This window comes from Rhinoderma darwinii, chromosome 5 (genome assembly GCF_050947455.1).
Source record: "Rhinoderma darwinii isolate aRhiDar2 chromosome 5, aRhiDar2.hap1, whole genome shotgun sequence".
NCBI classification, from domain to species: Eukaryota; Metazoa; Chordata; class Amphibia; order Anura; family Rhinodermatidae; genus Rhinoderma; species Rhinoderma darwinii.
Genome location: NC_134691.1, coordinates 75,978,158 through 75,997,833, shown reverse-complemented (window position 1 = coordinate 75,997,833; position 19,676 = coordinate 75,978,158). Strand labels below are relative to the sequence as shown.

General features: G+C 44.8%; 1 protein-coding gene across 6 annotated transcripts in view; it reads left to right on the top strand.

Annotated features, from left to right (window-relative positions):
- The first annotated feature begins 3,413 nt into the window (after nucleotides 1–3,413).
- Nucleotides 3,414–19,676, top strand: part of MCMDC2 (minichromosome maintenance domain containing 2) — a 73,171-nt gene continuing 56,908 nt past the window's right edge. For 5 of the 6 annotated variants that reach the window (XM_075826162.1, XM_075826163.1, XM_075826161.1 and 2 more), the window contains exon 1: nucleotides 3,415–5,245. In XM_075826162.1, the coding sequence (XP_075682277.1) occupies nucleotides 5,137–5,245 (109 nt within the window). In that variant the 5' untranslated portion in view covers nucleotides 3,415–5,136. Of the gene's footprint in view, nucleotides 5,246–19,676 lie in introns of all 6 variants that reach the window. The other variant, XM_075826164.1, reaches the window with a different exon arrangement.

The following is a 19,676-nucleotide window of genomic DNA, read 5'->3' as shown; positions in this document are numbered from 1 at the left end:
TACTGCAAACATCTTAAAACCAAGCATCTAATTAGAACCACCACCGGCATGGAAGAGGAAGTCAAATGGTTAACGGCATGGACTACGCTTGCATTATCAGACCAAAACACAATGGAAGAATTAGCTAACTTGCCTCCCCACAATTCTATCGCAACTACTATGGGGAACATTTCTAGTAGCGTCAAATTTTTACACCAACCCCGCAGTCGCCATGATTCAGGCCACGGGGACGCGCACCAGGAAGAGCCAAGTGTAGCCCCAAAACCGTAGCTACCCGCCGCATCCGTAAACAACTGGATCTCCTGGTTGGACACTGTGGGCGACCTCCAACATGTGCGCCCGTTGTAATCATCAATAAAATTATACCATACTTGGAAATTACTCCCTAAGTGCGCCAGTTATGCGTACATAATGGGTGGGCAGCCGGCCGCCGGCCATGGACAGGGACAATGCAGCCCATGGGCATGACTCTGCTAGCAAATACCAACAAACCCAACAGGGATTGGACATGCCGGAGCTGTAATTTTTTTGCTGACATGGCGGCCGACAAGTGTGAGCGTAACTTTATAACTTTATCAGCTGGTAACCGAAACACCATCTCAGAAGAGTCAATCTCTATACCCAGGAAAGACAACACCGTGGTGGAGCCCTCCGTTTTCCCTTCCAAACGGCGAAACGAATCTAACAGGGTCTGGCATAGTGGCGACGCCACAGGGCCTACAAAAAGGAAATCGTCCAAGTAGTGCGTAATAGATGTGCACCTAGTCAGTTCCTTCAGAACCCACTCTAAAAATGAACTGAAAACCTCAAAATAAAAACATGAGATGGAACAACCCATTGGGAGGCACATGTCATAATAGAACTGGCCGTCCAATTCACAGCCTAACAAGTGAAAACAGTCCGGATGGACGGGTAACAAACGGAATGCTGATTCAATGTCCAACTTAGCCATTAGTTCGCTGGCTTGGCGAACTAAATCCACCGCTCTGTCAAACGAGACGTACGACACGGCGGACAGATCCTTATCTATGCCATCATTAACCGAACCGCCTTTTGGGTAGGACAGGTGGTGTATCAAGCGAAATTTACCTGGCTTTTTTTTGGGCACCACCCCTAGAGGGGATACCCGGAGGTTGGAGAATGGTAGCTCGGAAAAAGGGCCAGCCGTCCGGCCAACCTCCGTCTCTTTTCTTACTTTCTCTGCCACCACTAACGGAAATTCCCTAGCAGATTTTAAATTACCCGAAAATGTTGGTGAGGGATTGTAAATAAACGGGATAAAGAACCCAAACAGAAACCCTGTTCTAATTAGGGCGGCCTCCCCCATCTTGGGGTACCGGTCTAGCCACGCTAGCATCTCTAGGACGCGTATTGGAGTCCTCGACCCTACCCGTACTGTTGGGAGGCGGGACCTGGGTGTTACCCCGGTTGCACCGAACTGCTGGGTGAGGGCCCGAGCCAGCAGAACACTCGTGCTTGAACTTGCAGGAACCGTAGAACTTGCAGTGCCCCTCATTGAAAAGCCAGCAAGTCCCGGAGCGCCTATTGTTCTGAGCCCCGACTCCGGTGGAGGGACCGCCAAACGCGAGAGGGGAGGGGGCGGCTAGCTGAAAGGGACGCTGAGACATCATAAGTCTCAGCCAAACATCCGTGGCTTTTGTATCCCAACCTACTTCCTGTTTTTGCGCCATGCGCCTACGAAACTCCTCGTCATAGCGCCACCAAGCTGAACCCCCGTGGGACTTATATGCGCTGTAAATAGTGTCTAAATAAACGAAAAGTTAGGAAGCCTTGTCGGGGGACCTCTGTGAAACTACGCAACCCAGCACCGCAAAAGCTTGTAACCAGTTATTAAATGTTTTAGCTACTTTTGTCTTGGAAGGGGCACCCCTTTCAAAACGATGTTCCCTATCGATCGTAGCCGAATCCACCGACACCAGGGACCAAATATCAATGTATTCGTTCCTTGCTATTTTTTCCCTGGTGTCTTCAGACAGATGTGCCCACATGGGGGGTATACCGCAAAAATAAGTATCCCTGAAGGCAGGCAGCGACGGTGATACCATAGACGTGGACGCCTCGACTGACATTTTTCCCACCTCCGTCTGCAAGGCTGGGACCACAGGAGCCGTCAGATGTCCCACCAAAAGGGATCGCAACACATTAATAACGTCAACATCAGATTTACCCCCTGAACCCCAAGCCCGAAGGCATTCATACTCACCGTGTCCTGACGTAGATACTGGGACCAATGCCGTCGAGGATGTTGGTGGAGGTTCAGGTGCTCCGGGTGCTACTGGTACCTCCGAAACCATAGGTCTTGTTACCCGACGGCGGGCGGAAGAGCGTGAGCTCTCAGTCCATGAAGTAGAACTTGACCGTGATGACGACCTCCTATGCCGTGTACGACGTCTGGGTGACCAGCGTCTGGATGATCGGCGAGAGCGGGAGCGGCGGGTTCTAGTAGCAGCTCTTAAGCTCACCGAAAAGGCCCTCCCTGTATGTTCAGCCAGAACGGAAGCTGGACCCAAACCTGCGGGTATGACCGGCGCCGGCTGTATGGAGGGAGGTGCTGATGGTGGCAGTTGCAGTCCTCTTCACTGTCCCCTACCGAGCCAATCTCCCCTTCGTTTAATGGGGGGGGGGGGTGTCTCATGCCACCCCCCTGTTACAGAACCTGGGAGGGAGTGCTGAGTGGCTATCCCCCCAGCTGTGGTACCTGGTGCAATCCTGCTGGAGGTCAGCATGGGTGCCGCCTGTTGACTAATTGAAGATCTCGTTGGTGGGTTGGGGGTGGCAACACTCCTGGCGGCCCTCGGGCGAGAACGAACACGGCCCAACCCGGTGGAATATGTGAGACCCGGCGAGGGAAGTATAACGTCCTCGTCGATCTCCCTGGCCGCGTCCCGCGAGATCTGCAGCGAAAGTATGGTGCGCGCATGCGCGGCCTGTCTAGATGACAGCGAGCGAACTCTACTGTCGCCGGAGGGGGAGAGACGCGCTGGCGGCCTGGAGCGCCGGGAGGAGCGACGCGCAGGGAGTGTGTCAGGTAGGGATGACGACGGTGCCACACTCTCTTGAATAAGAGACTGTAGCCATACTGAACCTTTATCCTGCATCCTGGTGTGGATGATCGCTTCAAGCTCTTGTCGATCCATGACGATCAGGTAAATGTACACCAACATTTTTGGCAATACAAATCCCTGAGTGATAACGGCCAAAAGAGGAAGATGGCTGCTTTCCCAGCCCTTATAAATCCTAGGATAGGGGTGTGTGTAAGACTGCCCTCGATCTCCCAAAAAACGCCCTGTAGGCGGATACCCAATCCCTATAGGCCCCCTTTATTCACAACATTGCTTGGAACAATCCCCCTAGCGTGACCGTGGTTAATTTAACCCTCTTATTGCCACCCAGTCATGGGCACAAGGGCCAATAAGCCTGAGTGCCTTCAAGGAATGAGATTTTTGTGACAATACTGGGCTGTGCGTTTGTGACAAGGACAGGACTGGGTTGGGTGAATGTGACAGGACTGTGCTGTGTATTTGTGACCGAACTGGGTTGTGTATTTGTGACAGAACTGGGTTGTGTATTTGTGACAGGACTTTGCTGTGTATTTGTGACAGGACTGGGCTGTGTATTTGTGACAGGACTGGTTGGGTAAATGTGACCAGACTGGGCTGTGTATTTGTGACAGGACTGTTTGGGTGAATGTGACAGGACTGGTTGGGTAAATGTGACAGAACTGGGCTGCGTATTTGTGACAGGACCGTTTGGGTGAATGTGATAGGACTGGACTGTGTATTTGTGACAGGACTGGTTGGGTAAATGTGACAGGACTGTGCTGTGTATTTGTGACAGAACTCTTTTGGTGAATGTGACCAGACTGGGCTGTGTATTTGTGACAGGACTTGTTGGGTGAATGTGACAGGACTGGGCTGTGTATTTGTGACAGGACTTGTTGGGTGAATGTGACAGGACTGGGCTGTGTATTTGTGACAGGACTGGTTGGGTAAATGTGACAGAACTGGGCTGAGTATTTGGGACAGGACTGTTTGGGTGAATGTGAGAACTGGGCTGTGTATTTCTGACAGGACTGTTTACGTAAATGTGACAGGACTGGGCTGTGTATTTCTGACAGGACTGGTTGGGTAAATGTGACACGACTGGGCTGTGTATTTGTGACAGGACTGTTTGGGTGAATGTGAGAACTGGGCTGTGTATTTCTGACAGGACTGTTTACGTAAATGTGACAGGACTTGTTGGGTGAATGTGACAGGACTGGGCTGTGTATTTGTGACAGGACTTGTTGGGTAAATGTGACAGGACTGGGCTGTGTATTTGTGACAGGACTGTTTGGGTGAATGTGAGAACTGGGCTGTGTATTTGTGACAGGACTGTTTGGGTGAATGTGAGAACTGGGCTGTGTATTTCTGACAGGACTGTTTACGTAAATGTGACAGGACTGGGCTGTGTATTTGTGACAGGACTGTTTGGGTGAATGTGACAGGACTGGGCTGTGTATTTGTGACTGGACTGTTTGGGTGAATGTGACAGGACTGGGCTGTGTATTTGTGACAGGACTGTTTGGGTGAATGTGACAGGACTGGGCTGTGTATTTGTGACAGGACTGTTTGGGTTAATGTGACAGGACTGGGCTGTGTATTTGTGACAGGACTGTTTGGGTGAATGTGAGAACTGGGCTGTGTATTTGTGACAGGACTGTTTACGTAAATGTGACAGGACTTGTTGGGTGAATGTGACAGGACTGGGCTGTGTATTTGTGACAGGACTGTTTGGGTGAATGTGACAGGACTGGTTGGGTAAATGTGACAGAACTGGGCTGCGTATTTGTGACAGGACTGTTTGGGTGAATGTGATAGGACTGGACTGTGTATTTGTGACAGGACTGGTTGGGTAAATGTGACAGGACTGTGCTGTGTATTTGTGACAAAACTCTTTTGGTTAATGTGACCAGACTGGGTTGTGTATTTGTGACAGGACTTGTTGGGTGAATGTGACAGGACTGGGCTGTGTATTTGTGACAGGACTGGTTGGGTGAATGTGACAGGACTGGGCTGTGTATTTGTGACAGGACTGGTTGGATGAATGTGACAGGATTGTCTGTGTGTGACAGACATGATGAGCTGGGCTCCAGTCTTCTACCACATGAGGGAAGCGGCTCTCATATACATGGACAGGAGCAGAGGTCTAGAAAAGTTTATAGAGGACTGCAAGATATATAATGGTAATTAATAAGAGGTATTTTCACATAAGTTTGTCAGCCATATAAAAGTCTATTGTTCTAGTAATATACTGTATATTTCTAGTATAGTTACTGATAATTATGTGGGTAGATGACCAAACTGGAACTAATGGGGGAGATTTTTCTAAGCAAATGGTGGCAGAACTATCATACATACAAACATACATACATACATACATACATACGACATTCTTTACACCTCCCTTGATAGTTTTGAAAAGTGTCTAGAAAAGGGACATGGATAAGGATGTGAGCCATTTTTAGGAACAAAATACTGCTGTAAAGTACGCCTGCCATGAGGTGACATCAGAAGGAGAAAAGTGTCTAAAATGCCTGGCTTTATGTGCGAGATTTATCGAGACCTTTTGATGAATTTGGTGCAATTTTCACCACTATCGATAAATCTACCCCAATATAATTTTCTGGTGTCAGTGTCAAAGAGAATCTACCATCAAAATGACCCTTTCTATTTGTTTGGACCAATTTATTTTAAAAGGATATAATAAATGTATTGTACATTATGTAAAGGTAGTTTCCTTCAAATTTTTGACATTATAAACCTCCTGAAATTATCATGTAACTTTATCAAAATGGCTCTTCGTGAATATATTTGTAAGGGGTTATTTCCGTCTGGTACCTACTTCTACAACCTAACCACTGATTGGCCTGTCATGTGACCTCACATACACTGCTTGGCAACAGCAAAAGCGATTGGTCAAAGCTCTTACTGAAGCTCCAGCCTGTAGACTCACTTAGGCACAGGGAAACAACTTAGGGTCAGTCCACACAGAGTATTTTTGACAAGGAAACCGCTTCGGAAAACGCACCAAAAAACGTCTGAATATGCCTCCTATTGATTTCAATGGGAGACGGAGGCGTTTTTTTCCCCGCGAGCGGAAAAAGAAGCGACATGCCCTATCTTCAGGCATTTACGTCTCTGACCTCCCATTGACATCAATGGGAGGCAGAGAAGCGTACTTCATGGCGTTTTTTTTGCCTGCGGCGCTCATTGGCCGTGGGCAAAAAACGGCGTCCAGGCAGAGGAAAATCTGCCTTAAAATTGCAAACGGAATTTTGAGGCAGATTTTCTGCCTGCAAAAAACTCAGTGTGAACCCATGCCCAGGCTTAGGGCAAGGCCCCACGTGGCGGAATTGCTCTGGAATTCCGCTGCGGACCCTCCACAGCGTTAATCCGCAGCAGACCTGTTTCTCCATTGCCTTCCACTGCTTTTTAGTAGGGTTCGTTTAGACGATGCGGAAAATTCCGCTGCGGAGAATAGGCTGCGGTGCGGAATTTGGTGTCCGCAGCATACAATGGTTGTTGCGGAGGTGTGGCGGACTGGTTGCGGACTCATTGCGGAAGTTCTCCATTGACTTCAATGGAGATTCTAAATTCCGCAATGAAGTCTGCAGATGTCATGTACATGTTATGTGTGCTGCCGAGCGTATTTGTTTTACTAACATGACATTTCTTCATTCTGGCTGGACCTATGTGTATTTCTAGGTCTACAGCCAGACTGAGAAAGTCAATGGGGCTCCCATAATTACGGGTAACTACGTGTGTGCACCCGTAATTACGGGAGCGTTGCTAGGCGACGTCAGTAAATAGTCACTGTCCAGGGTGCTGAAAGAGTTAAGCGATCGGCAGTAACTGTTTCAGCACCCTGGACAGTGACTACCGATCACAATATACATCAACCTGTAAAAAAAATAGAAGTTCATACTTACCGAGAACTCCCTGCTTCTTTCTCCAGTCCGGCTTCCCAGGATGACGTTTCAGTCTAAGTGACGGCTGCAGCCAATCACAGGCTGCAGCGGTCACATGGACTGCCGCGTCATCCAGAGAGGTGGGGCTGGATGGCGAAAGAGGGACGCGCCACCAAGACAACGGCCGGTAAGTATGAAATTCTTTTACTTTCACTAGGGAAAGTGCTGTCCCTTCTCTCTATCCTGCACTGATAGAGAGAAGGGAAGTACTTTCACCTCAATACGCAACGGCCAGTCCGCATCAATTTACTGCACATTTTGGGCAGATCCGCAACAGAATCTGCAACGCAGATTCTGTGCGGCATTGATACGGACAGTTGCGGAAGAAATATGCTACGTGTGGCCATACCCTTACTGGGGCACTTGCATAAAAACAATTACATATTTATTTTTTTTGTTTAGTTTTGAAACTGGTGCTCAAAATGGGTATTGACTTGTGCTGTATTTATACATCCAGTTGTTTTTTTCCAGGTGTCCTACAATTTTCAGGCATTGTTTGCTTCGTGAAGTGAATGAAATATTTTTATTGTTAAAAAAAAAGACCTGCCTGACCTGCACCAAGACAGACCTGAAGTGCATATGTGACATTTCCATTTATTTTGCAACTTTTGTCTGTGATTTTACACTGGTCAGGATGCTTCAAATTCCAGTACTTACTACATACAAACCTGCAACAATTTAGTGAATTTGGGACATGTCCGGTAAATTTTGCATAGTTTTTAATGACAGAAAACGGTCAACACAGACAATAGGGCACATTTATGAAATACACCAAGAAAGTGGTGTAGTGTGCACTAGATAAATGGAACAAGTGACATGCCATATTTATAGAAAACTGCCATGTGCCCTTTTCATCTTTTTGTGTGATATATATATATGACAGATTTAAAAAAAGAAGCTTCATTAACCCCTTCCCGATATACTGCGTTGTAGAGTGGTGCTTCCCGCAAAGAGCCGTATAGGTACTACAGGTCAATAGGTACTATAGGTCAATTCTGACCGGCCAATTGCAGCCATTTTTGTTATAACTGTGCCCTGGAGTTGGTCACCACCAGTGATGCCACCTCTAGGAGTGCTGTGACTGGTCGGTCTGTAATGACCGAACAATCAGAGCACCAGCGGGTGATTACCGATACCACTCTGCACGCCGCCATTCCAGTTTAAGGCAGCATGCAGAGCGTTTGAGAGATAGTCTGCTGTGGCTTTGCTGGGATTTGTAGTGCGATCTGCAATACTTTGTAAAAAAAAAAAAAAAATTATCGCTTTTTTGCTACTTCTGTCTGATCACCAGCAGTTGTTGTTTTTTGTGATCAGACAGATTTTTTGGCCCTTTCCCTGTCCTTGGGCCTGTCCTTTTCCCTGTCCCACCCCCTCCCTTTCCCATGCCACCCTCTCCCTGTCCATCACTGATCGGCATCTGTGCTCAATTTTTGGTCCAGGAATTTTTTATTTTCTTCAATTATAAATTTGCACCATCTAATTGGGTGTACCCTGCGGCCACAGACTGCTGATTAGTTATCAGCATCTGTGGTAATTTGTTAACGCAGGTTTTTTTTTGTCTTTTTCTATTTTTTCACCTGCACCTTTCCGTAGTGGGCGTCCTGCACTGCGTGCTGATCAGTGACGCACATCACTGATCAGCATCTTTTCTGGTGCAGGTTTTTTATTTCTAAAACAGAAAAAAAAGAAAAAATATAGTAGTTAGGTGTAGGTAGAGAGTTAGGGTAGCATAAGCTAGTGTTAGAAACGTTAACTTAGTTTTAAATATATCTAGCAATTTTTTCTGCAGGTTTGGTATAAATTTACTGTAGTTCACCGTTTTAGTAATAGAGAGTGTCAGTTACTGACTGATGTTTTTTTTCTAACTGACGTTCGTACAGTAAATTTTACATAACGTAGATTTACTGTTTTAGTCAAATTTCTTACTGTTTTAGTTTCATTTGCTTTGACACACACACCCCCCTCTGTAAAAAAAAAAAAAAAAGTTGATTACACGTGTTAAAACACCACACACACACCCCTGTAATAAATCAAAATGTCTCAATCGTCCAGAAGGATGTATTCGGTGGAGGAGGCATATGCCATCATTGCCTCTGACACTGATACAGCCATCAAAGGAGACGAGGAATATGCCCCACTCCTTTTTGTTTCCTCCTCCAGTGATGAGGAACCCCCGCAAAGGTGACCCAGGAGAGCAGTTGAGGCAACCCCAATGATTGGTCCCATGTGGACTCCAACCACCGAAAATGATGAGCCTCGAATTCTGGATTTTATAGGCAGCTCAGGAATTCGGTTTGAGACTGCAGGCCTCACAGAAATTGACTTTTTCAAGGTCTTTTTCTCTGAGGAGTTTGTTAATTTAATGGTGGCCCAGACGAATCTCTACGCCCAACAATTTTTATCCCAAAACCCCACTTCATTATTTGTTAGGTGGACTCCTGTAGATGCAGCGGAGATGATGAAATTTTGGGGCCTTGTGCTGCATATGGGACTAGTGAGGAAGCCAGAGATTAGGCAATACTGCAGTGCGGATATTTTGTACAACACCCCAATTTACCGCATGGCCATGACCCCGGCACGCTCTGAAGGGATTTTAAAAGTCTTGCATTATAATGATATTGCACTGTGCCCGCCACAGGACGACCCCACATTTGTCCGTCTATTTAAAATCAAGCCAGTCATTGAGCATTTCAGCACCAAATTTTCACAAGTGTACACCTCCGATAAATATATTTCCATAGATGAGTCCCTTGTTCATTTTAAGGGGAGGCTTAAATTCCGCCCATACCTGCCCAATAAGAGGGCAAGATATGGAATTAAATTGTAAAAATGGTGTGCAAATGGAGTACATCTGGGTATACAGGTTTGGGGTTTACGAAGGGAAGGACTCTATTATTGAACTCCAAGAATGCCCATCGTCCTGGGAGTTAGTGGGAAAATAGTGTGGGATTTAATACACCCATTGCCTGACAACATCTTTACGTGTTCTATACGTGTTCTATACCAGCATCCCACTATTTAGGTGCCTTTCTGCAAAGTACTGCAGCATGCGGTACTGTGCGCATAAATCAGAAAAGCCTCCCTAAAACAATGCTTAGCCAAAGCCTCAGAAGGGGTAAAGGCAGGGAATGATGCAGCAAGAACATGTGTTTTGTCAAATATAAGGACAAGAGGGATGTCCTTATATTGAACACAATTGATGGCAGCGGCAGCACCCCTGTCCCTGAATGAGGTACCACCACAGTGACCCAGAAGCCAAATTGCATCCTCGGCTACAATAAGTACATGGGCGGGGTTGATCTCTCTGATCAAGTACTGAAGCCTTATAGTGCCATGCGTAAAACAAAGGTGTGGTACAAAAAGCTGGCTGTGCACATTGTACAGATGGCAATGTATAATGCATACGTACTATCCCGATGTGCAGGCCGGACAGGGACATTCCTTAACTTTCAAGAGGTGGTGATTAAGGCACTTCTATTTGGGAACAAGGCAGGGGAGGGCACAAGAATATCAGCTGGTAGCGAAGGTCCACGTATTGTACCAGGACAACATTTCCCCAATGAAGTGCTCTAAATTCCAAAGAAGGGAAGGACACAAAAAAGGTGCAGAGTGTGTTCCAAAAGAGGAATTAGAAATTACACTATTTACCACGGTGAAACCTGCCCTGAAAAACCAGGCCTGTGTATCAAGGATTGCTTCAAAGTGTACAATACATCTATAAATTAGCAATTTCATGCTTCATTTACCCCTTTATTATACCAAAACCAACATTGCATCCACACACACATCCAGCTAAATCCTAGCTCCAAAAGTAAAATGGCGCTTCTGAGCCCTGTCGTGTGTCCAAACAGCCATTTATGACCACATATGGGGTATTTTTTACTGGGGAGACTTTTTTTTACAAACGTTGCGGTGCTTTTTCTCCTTTAGTCCTTGTGGAAATGAGAAAAAATGAGCTGACCCTACACTTTCTTTGAAAAAATGTAGATTTTCATTTTCACGGCGTACTTCCAATAATTGCTGCAAAAAAACTGTGGGGGTCAAAGTGCTCACTATACCCCTAGATAATTTTCTCAAGGGGTGTAGTTTCCCAAATGGTGTCACTTTCAGGAGATTTCCACTGTTTTGGCACTGCAAGAGCCCTTCAAACCTGACATGGTGCCTAAGATATATTCTATTAAAAAAGAGGCCCCAAAATTTTCTAAGTGCTCCTTTGCTTCTGTGGCGTGTGCTTCAGTCCATAAACACACTAGGGCCACATGTGGGATATTTCCTAAAACTGCAGAAGCTGGGCAATACATTTTGAGTTGCGTTTCTCTGGTAAAACTTTCTGTATTACAAATAAAATGGATTAAAAATTAATTTCTGCAAAAAAAAATTAATTTGTCAATTTCAACTCTACTTTGCTTTAATTCCTGTGAAACGTCTAAAGGGTTAAGAAACTTCTAAATGCTATTTTGAATACTTTGTGGGGTGAAGTTTTTAAAATGTGGTGACGTATTTGGGGTTTCTAACATATAAGGCCCTCAAAGCCACTTCACAACTGAACTGGCCCCTGTAAAAATAGCCTTTTGAAATTATCTTGAAAATGTGAGAAATTGCTGCTAAGTTCTAAGTTCTAAGCCTTGTAATATCCCAGAAAAATAAAAGGATGTTCAAAAAACGATGCAAACATAAAGTAGACATATGGGGGATGTCAATTAGCAACAATTTTGTGTGGTATACCTGCCTGTCTTACAAGCAGGTACATTAAAATGTAGAAAAATGCACATTTTTGCAATTTTTCCCACATTTTTTGTGTTTTTCACAATTTAATTCTGAATTTATCGACCAAATTTTACCACTAACTTAAAGTCCAATGTGTCACGAGACAACGGTCTCAGAATCGCTTGGATAGGTAAACGCATTCCGAAGTTATTACCACATAAAGTGAAACATGTCAGATTTGAAAAATGAGGCTCTGTCAGGAAGGTCAAAAGTGGCCAAAGTGGGAAGGGGTTAAAAGGCTACAAAAAAACTTGCAATGGTTGAGTCAAATTTAAGGCTTATGTTCACCTTTGAAAACCGTTTTTTTGGTTTGTTTTTTTTTTTATTAAAATTGTGTATCCGTGTGTTTGGTGCAACTTTCTAATTATATTTTATTAAAAATTATTTTCACTTTTTGAGACACAGCTGCTTTTGTATACTGTATACAGATCATCTGTATCTTGTGCTGAGACCTGAATCCATCAGGTCAGCGGCACTTACGGTCTCAGTGACAGCGGGTCCTGTGTGTCTCGGACATGCAGGATCCACCTGTTATCGATCGCATCTAAGTTATGAACTTAAATGTGATTAGATGTAACAGCTTGATCCTGTGTGAGACATGAAGAACCCGAGGACACTGAGCCTGTAAGCAGTGGCGTAACTATAGGGGTCGCAGCGGTCGCAATTGCGACCAGGCCCCAGAGCCAGGGGGTCCGTGGCCCCCCACACCACATCAATGAAAAGTTACTATAGTAGCTAGGGCCTATGTAATAAATTACACGGGTCCCCATTACCTTAGTAACTGACAGTACTTACATTCCTTCCTTCTGGAGCGCACAACATCCCGACCCTGGATGGAGTCAGGACCTCCGCTGTGGCTGAAGAGGAGGGTAAGTTAAATACCACTGTCTGCTGGAGCTGATGTCTGCCTTTAGTGATTGCCTGTTAGGCCATGCCAGAGGCCTAACAGATGCCTGTCAGTTTTAGGGTATGTTCACACGAGGGCGTCCGTTACGGCTGAAATTACGGGGATGTTTCAGCCTGAAAACATCCCCGTAATTTCAGCCGTACCGGCATGTGCAGGCGCTTGAACGCCGCGCCAATTACGGACGTAATTGGCGCTGCTATTCATTGGAGTCAATGAATAACGGCTCCAATTACGGCCAAAGAAGTGACAGGTCACTTCTTTGACGCGGGCGTCTATTTACGCACCGTCATTTGACAGCGGCGCGTAAATATACGCCTCGTGTGAACAGACAAACGTCAGCCCATTGCTTTCAATGGGCAGATGTTTGTCAACGCTATTGAGGCGCTATTTTCAGACGTAATTCGGGGCAAAAACGCCCGAATTACGTCCGTAAATAGGCCGTGTGAACATACCCTAACACTGACAGGCAATAATACACTGCAATAAAGAAGTATTGCAGTGTATTATAATAGACATCAAAAGATCGCACAGTAAAGTCCCCTAGTGGAACTAAAACAAAAGTTAAATAAAGTTTAAAATAAATAAAAGTCCCAAGTAAAAAAAATTAAAGACCCACTTTTCCCCTTCCAAAATACTTTATTATGAAAAAAGTTACTCATATTTGATATCACCACGTCCGTAACGAACCCAACTATAAAACGATTACATTATTTAACCCGCACGGTGAACACCGTAAAAAATAAAATAAGAAACAACGCCAGAATTGCTGTTTTCTGTTAATCCTACCCTCAAATATTTTTTTTATAAAAAGTGATTAGAAAGTCGCATGTACTCCAAAATGGTACCAATAAAAACTACAAGTTGTCCCGCAAAACAAAGCCCTCAGCATCGGTCGAAAAATAAAAAAAGTTATAGCTCTTAAAATAAATAATTCTGCAGATTTAGGAAATATCCCACATGTGGCCCTAGTGTGGTAATGGACTGAAGCACAGGCATCAGAAGCAAAGAAGCACCTAGTGGATTTTGGGGCCTGCTTTTTATTAGAATATATTTTAGGCACCATGTCAGGTTTGAAGGGCTCTTGCGGTGCCAAAACAGTGGAAATCCCCCAAAAGTGACCCCATTTGGGAAACTACACACCTCAAGGAAATTATCTAGGGGTATAGTGAGCATTTTGACCCCACAGGTTTATTGCAGAAATTATTGGAAGTAGGCTGTAAAAATTAAAATCTAAGTTTTTTCAAAGAAAATGTAGGTTTAGCTAATTTTTTCTAATTTCCACAAGGACTAAAGGAAAAAAAGCACGCAATATTTGTAAAGCAATTTCTCCCGAATAAAACAATACCTCACATGTGGTCATAAACGGCTGTTTGGACACACGGCAGGGCTCAGAAGGGAAAGAGCACTATTTGGCTTTTGGTGCTCAAATTTAGCAGGAAGGGTTTGCGGAGGCCATGTCGCATTTGCAAAGCTCCTGAGGGGACAAAACAGTGGAAACCCCCCACAAGTGACCTCATTTTGGAACACCCATTGTAGAAATCATCTAGAGGTATTGTGAGCATTTTGACCCCACAGGTTTTTTGCAGAAACTATTGGAATTAGGCCATAAAATTAAAATCTACATTTTTTCAAAGAAGTAGATGTAGGTTTAGCAAATTATTTTTCATTTCCACAAGGACTAAAGGAGAAAAAGCACCGCAAAATTTGTAAAGCAATTTCTCAGAAGGGAAGGAGTGCTTTTGGAGTGCAGATTTTACTGGATTGGTTTCTGGCCGCATTTGCAAAGCCCGTGTGGGACCAAAGCAGTTGAAACCCTCCGGAAGTGACCCCATTTTGGAAACTACACCCCTCAAGGTATTCACCTAGGGGTGTAGTTAGCATGTTAACCCCGCAGGTGTTTTGTATAACTTAGTGTGCACTCGATGTTGCAGAGTGAAAATGGGATTTTTTTCCATAGATATGTCAATATGTGGTGCCCCGCTTGTGCCACAATAACAAGACAGCTCTCTAATTATTATGCTGTGTTTCCTGGTTTTAGAAACACCTTACATGTGGCCCTAATCTTTTGCCTTGACATTTGACAGGGCTTAGGAGTGAAAGAGTACGATGTGAAATTGAGGCCTAATTTGGCAATTTACACAGTATTGGTTCTGGTACAGTTTTTTACGTTGTTTTTTTATGCTGTTCACTGCGTAGAATAAATAACATAATATTTTTATAGTTCAGGCAGTTACGGACGCGGCAATACCAAATATGTACGGTTTATTTCTTTTTTTAAATAATAAAGGACTTGATAAGGGAACATTGCAATTGTGTTTTATTTTATTACTTGAAACTTTTATTATATGATTTAAAACTTTTTTTTTTTTTTTTTACACTCTTTTTACACTTTTTTTTTCAAGTCCCACTAGGGGACTTGGAGGTCCAACTGTCAGGTTGTTTTTTTTCTAATACATTGCACTACCTATGTAGTGCAATGTTTTAGATCTGTCAGTCATTCACTGACAGCAAGCCGGTTCGGCTTCGCCTCCCGGCGGGGCCTAATCGGCTTCCGTAATGGCAGAGCAAGAGGCCATTGTTAGGTCTCCTGTTGCCATAGCAGCATCGGCATCCCTGAATTCATGGCAGGTGATCTGCTAGCAACCTCTAAGATGTAGCGATCGCTTGGGATCGCTGCATTGAAGGGGTTAATGGCAGGGATCTGAGCTAGCTCCGGTTCCTGCCATTACAGGTGGATGTCAGCTGTAACATACCATCTTGCCATCCGCTACGGAAGCCTTTCAGGGCCCGCCACCGGGCGGGGGCTTGAAGTTTTCCATGCTAGGCAGACCGGGAGGCCAGTATTAGGCCTCCGGTGGCCATTGCAGCCACCGGAACCCCAGCAATAAAATTGCTGGGGTTCCGATGAGCTGCAAACAGCTGAAATGCAGCAATCGTGTTTGAGCACTGCATTTAAGGTGTTAATGGTGGGGATCTAAGCTAATTTCGGTCCCCGCCATTACAGCCAGATGTCAGCGTAAGATACCGCTGACATCCGGCGATGGTGGCACCGACTCAGCTTCTGTGCCAGGGTCCACCATTTGTCGCTTAGATACGGCAAAATGCGGGAAGCGCTAGCTTGCCATGACGTATCCATAAGGCAAATGTCGGGAAGGGGTTAATGATTATAGAACCATAGCTGCAACATAACTGTGATTATTATCCTTGCTGCAGTTACAGTACATCACAGTATTCATTATCTCTAAGGGGTTATCTCACAGAGCTGTACAATATATTAGATGTGGCCGCTGCAGTGGAAATGTCTGGCCGCTGATTTTGCCGGGGACATAGGGATCTGGACCCTGTGGATAGACAACCCCTTTAAAAGGTATGTTCACACGCTGAGTCAAAAATGGTTGAAAATTACGGAGCTGTTATCAGAGAAAACAGCCTCTGATTTTCAGCCGTTTTTGAACCTGATCTCGTTTTTTGAGGCGTTTTGTCTAGACATTTTTGGTGCTGTTTTTCCATTGACACAATGAAAAAACTCAAGAAGCGACATGCTCGTTTTTACAGGGCTTTTATTATTTTTATTTTTTTAAACGGCGGTGTAAAAAAATGCCTCGTCTGAACGAAACGCTGTTTTTCCCATTGATTTCAATGGGCAGATGTTTGTAGGCGTTTAACTACCATTTTCTCAGGCGTATTTCTAAGCATTTACGCCCCGAAATACGCCTGAAAATACAGCGTGTGAACATACCCTTAAGGCCGGATTCACACGAGCGTGTGCGTTTTGCGCGCGCAAAAAACGCGGCGTTTTGCACGCGCAAAAGGCACTTGACAGCTCCGTGTGTCATCAGCATATGATGCGCAGCTGCGTGATTTTCGCGCAGTCGCTATCATTATGACACTCTGTTTGTAAACAGAAAAGCACGTGGTGCTTTTCTGTTTTCATTCATACTTTTGACTGCTGTTGCGTGAATCACGCGCGGCCCACGGAAGTGCTTCCGTGTGGTGCGCGTGATTTTCACACACTCATTGACTTCAATGGTTGCGTGATGCGCGAAATACGCACAAAGAACATGTCGTGAGTTTCACGCAGCGGACACACGCTGCGTGAAAATCACGGACTGTCTGAACTGACCCATAGACTAATATAGGTCCGTGCGAGGCGCGTGAAAATCACGTGCGTTGCACGGACGTATATCACGTTCGTCTGACTGAGCCCTAACTGTGACATCGCTGCCTTCAGTATAACTTTTCTTCATTTTTAGAATTGCGCAATATGCCTAATTTGTGTCCACTTTATATCTGTGCTGGGACATCTCTGTGTCCATTATTGTTATGATGTGACTACAATGAGTGCATTTCAATTTAGCTCTAATACCACTGCCATTAATGTTCCCAGCGGTGACATCACAGTTGGCACTATTCCTGTTATTACCATGGAGAGATATCAATATGTGCCTCATCCTATAGCTATGACATCACTCTATTATTACTTAATTCTGACATCACTGTCTTACTTTCTCCTGTCTTTTGGCAGTGTTTGCATTATTTCTGTGATTACATCACTTTTTGCATTTTTACTACAACTGTCTTTTCTGTACTGTTTCTATGACATCACTGTGGTTATTATCCCTGTACTGCGCATTGTCCTTTTGTTGTCATATTACTACATGCATTATTCTTAGGCTATGTTCACACAGAGGCGGAATTTCTGCCTCAAAATTCCATTTGGAAGTTTGAGGCAGATTTTCCTCTCCCTGCACGCTGATTTTTGCAGCGTTCTTCGCCCGCGGCCATTGAGCGCCGCGGGCATAAAACACAGCGAAGTACGCTTTCTCTGCCTCCCATTGATGTCAATGGGAGGTCAGAGGCGTAAACGCCCAAAGATAGGGCATGTCCCTTCTCTCTCCACCACAAGACGGTTTTACCGCTCGCGGGAAAAACACGCCTCCGCCTCCCATTGAAATCAATGGGAGGCATTTTTTGGGCCGTTTTTGACAAGTTTTGCAGCGCGGTTTCCGCGTCAAAAAACTCATAAAAAAACTCAGTGTGAACATAGCCTTTAGGTGGTTTTACACGGGCAATTATAGCCTGTGTTTACACCTTTAAAATGAGCACCGATTGACATTACAGCTTGTCGATCCACGCTTGTCTGCTTCCTTGAAATGGAGCAATGATCGTTTAGTATGTGGATGAATGATCGTTGCTACGATAGTTCGTCTCCAAGCATTTGCATCATGTCAACAGCACGTCTCCCTTATTATACAGGGAGATGTGTTGCCGACTAGCGACCATTTTTTTGCACAAACAAGTATTTGCTCAATCATCAGCTGATCATTGCCCTTTGTAAACAGGACATCGGGAATGAGTGTTCGTAGGAATGCGGGTTGACCTGATCATTGTCCAGTGTAAAGGGCCTTTATACTATAACATCACTGTTTATTATTCTAACAGAACTGTGTTTATTATTGCTGTAATATAACATCATATTATTCTTGCAATTATCCTTATATGGTGACATTATTCTTGTGCTGTCTCATCACCATATGCATTATCTCTGTATCATGACATCACTGTGTCCATTACCCATTTTCTTTTACATTGCTGTCTTTATTATTTACTGTATATATTTTTTCTTTACATGATCACTGTATTGTGACAGCGCTGTGAGATTTTTGCTTCTTTCTGTGACATCACTTTATGCATTATTGTCAGGCAGTGTTGAACTGACATCTAGCGGCCAATGTGAAAACTGCAATCATGATAATGATTTTGCAATCGTGAATAGTTACAACCAAATGACTCCTCCCCAAAAAGAATGGGGTGTTAATTTTCTGTTAGGGTATGTGCACACACACTAATTACGTCCGTAATTGACGGACGTATTTCGGCCGCAAGTAGTGGACCGAACTCAGTGCAGGGAGCCGGGCTCCTAGCATCATACTTATGTACGATGCTAGGAGTCCCTGCCTCTCCGTGGAACTACTGTCCCGTACTGAAAACATGATTACAGTACGGGACAGTTGTCCTGCAGCGAGGCAGGGACTCCTAGCATCGTACATAACTATGATGCTAGGAGCCCGGCTCCCTGCACTGTGTTCGGTCCGGGACTTGCGGCCGAAATACGTCTGTCAATTACGGACGTAATTAATGTGTGTGCACATACCCTTAGGGTATGTTCACATGCAAACGTAAAATACGTCTGAAATTACGGGGATGTTTTCAGGCGAAAACAGCTCCTGAATTTAAAAAGTTTTTGCAAGTGCAGGCATTTTTCGCGGCGTCTATTACGGCCGATGCAGCGAGCGCTGATCAACGATACATCGTTGATAGGTGCTCGTTTGCTCCTGTCACAAGGACCTATTGATGGGGACGAGCGGTCGTTACTCCAAACGCTCTTCCCCATACACTACCATCATGTCGTCAGCGCGTCTCCCTCTTTACACAAGGAGATGAGCTGCCGACAACAATAATGTTTTACTTTTTTAAGACGATACGACCAGCAGATGATCGAGCATTTGCTCGTTTATCTGCTGATCGCTGCCCTGTTTACACAGGGCAATTATATAGTCCTCCCCTGTAGTTTGTGCCCCCTATATATTTCCGCGTCAAAAAATGTTCCAAAAACATCTGTGCAAACAGAGCCCAAGGGTATGTTCACACGGCCAAATTTCAGACGTATACGAGGCGTATTATGCCTCGTTTTACGTCTGAAAATACGGCTCCAATACGTCGGCAAACATCTGCCCATTCATTTGAATGGGTTTGCCGACGTACTGTGCAGACGACCTGTTATTTACGAGTCGTCGTTTGACAGCTGTCAAACGACGACCCGTAAATTTACTGCCTCGGCAAAGAAGTGCAGGGCACTTCTTTGCCACGTAATTTGAGCCGTTCTTCATTGAAATCAATGAAGCACGGCTCAAGGTTTACGAGCGTCTCAGACGCCTCGTAAATTACGAGGAGGAGCTTTTACGTGTGAAA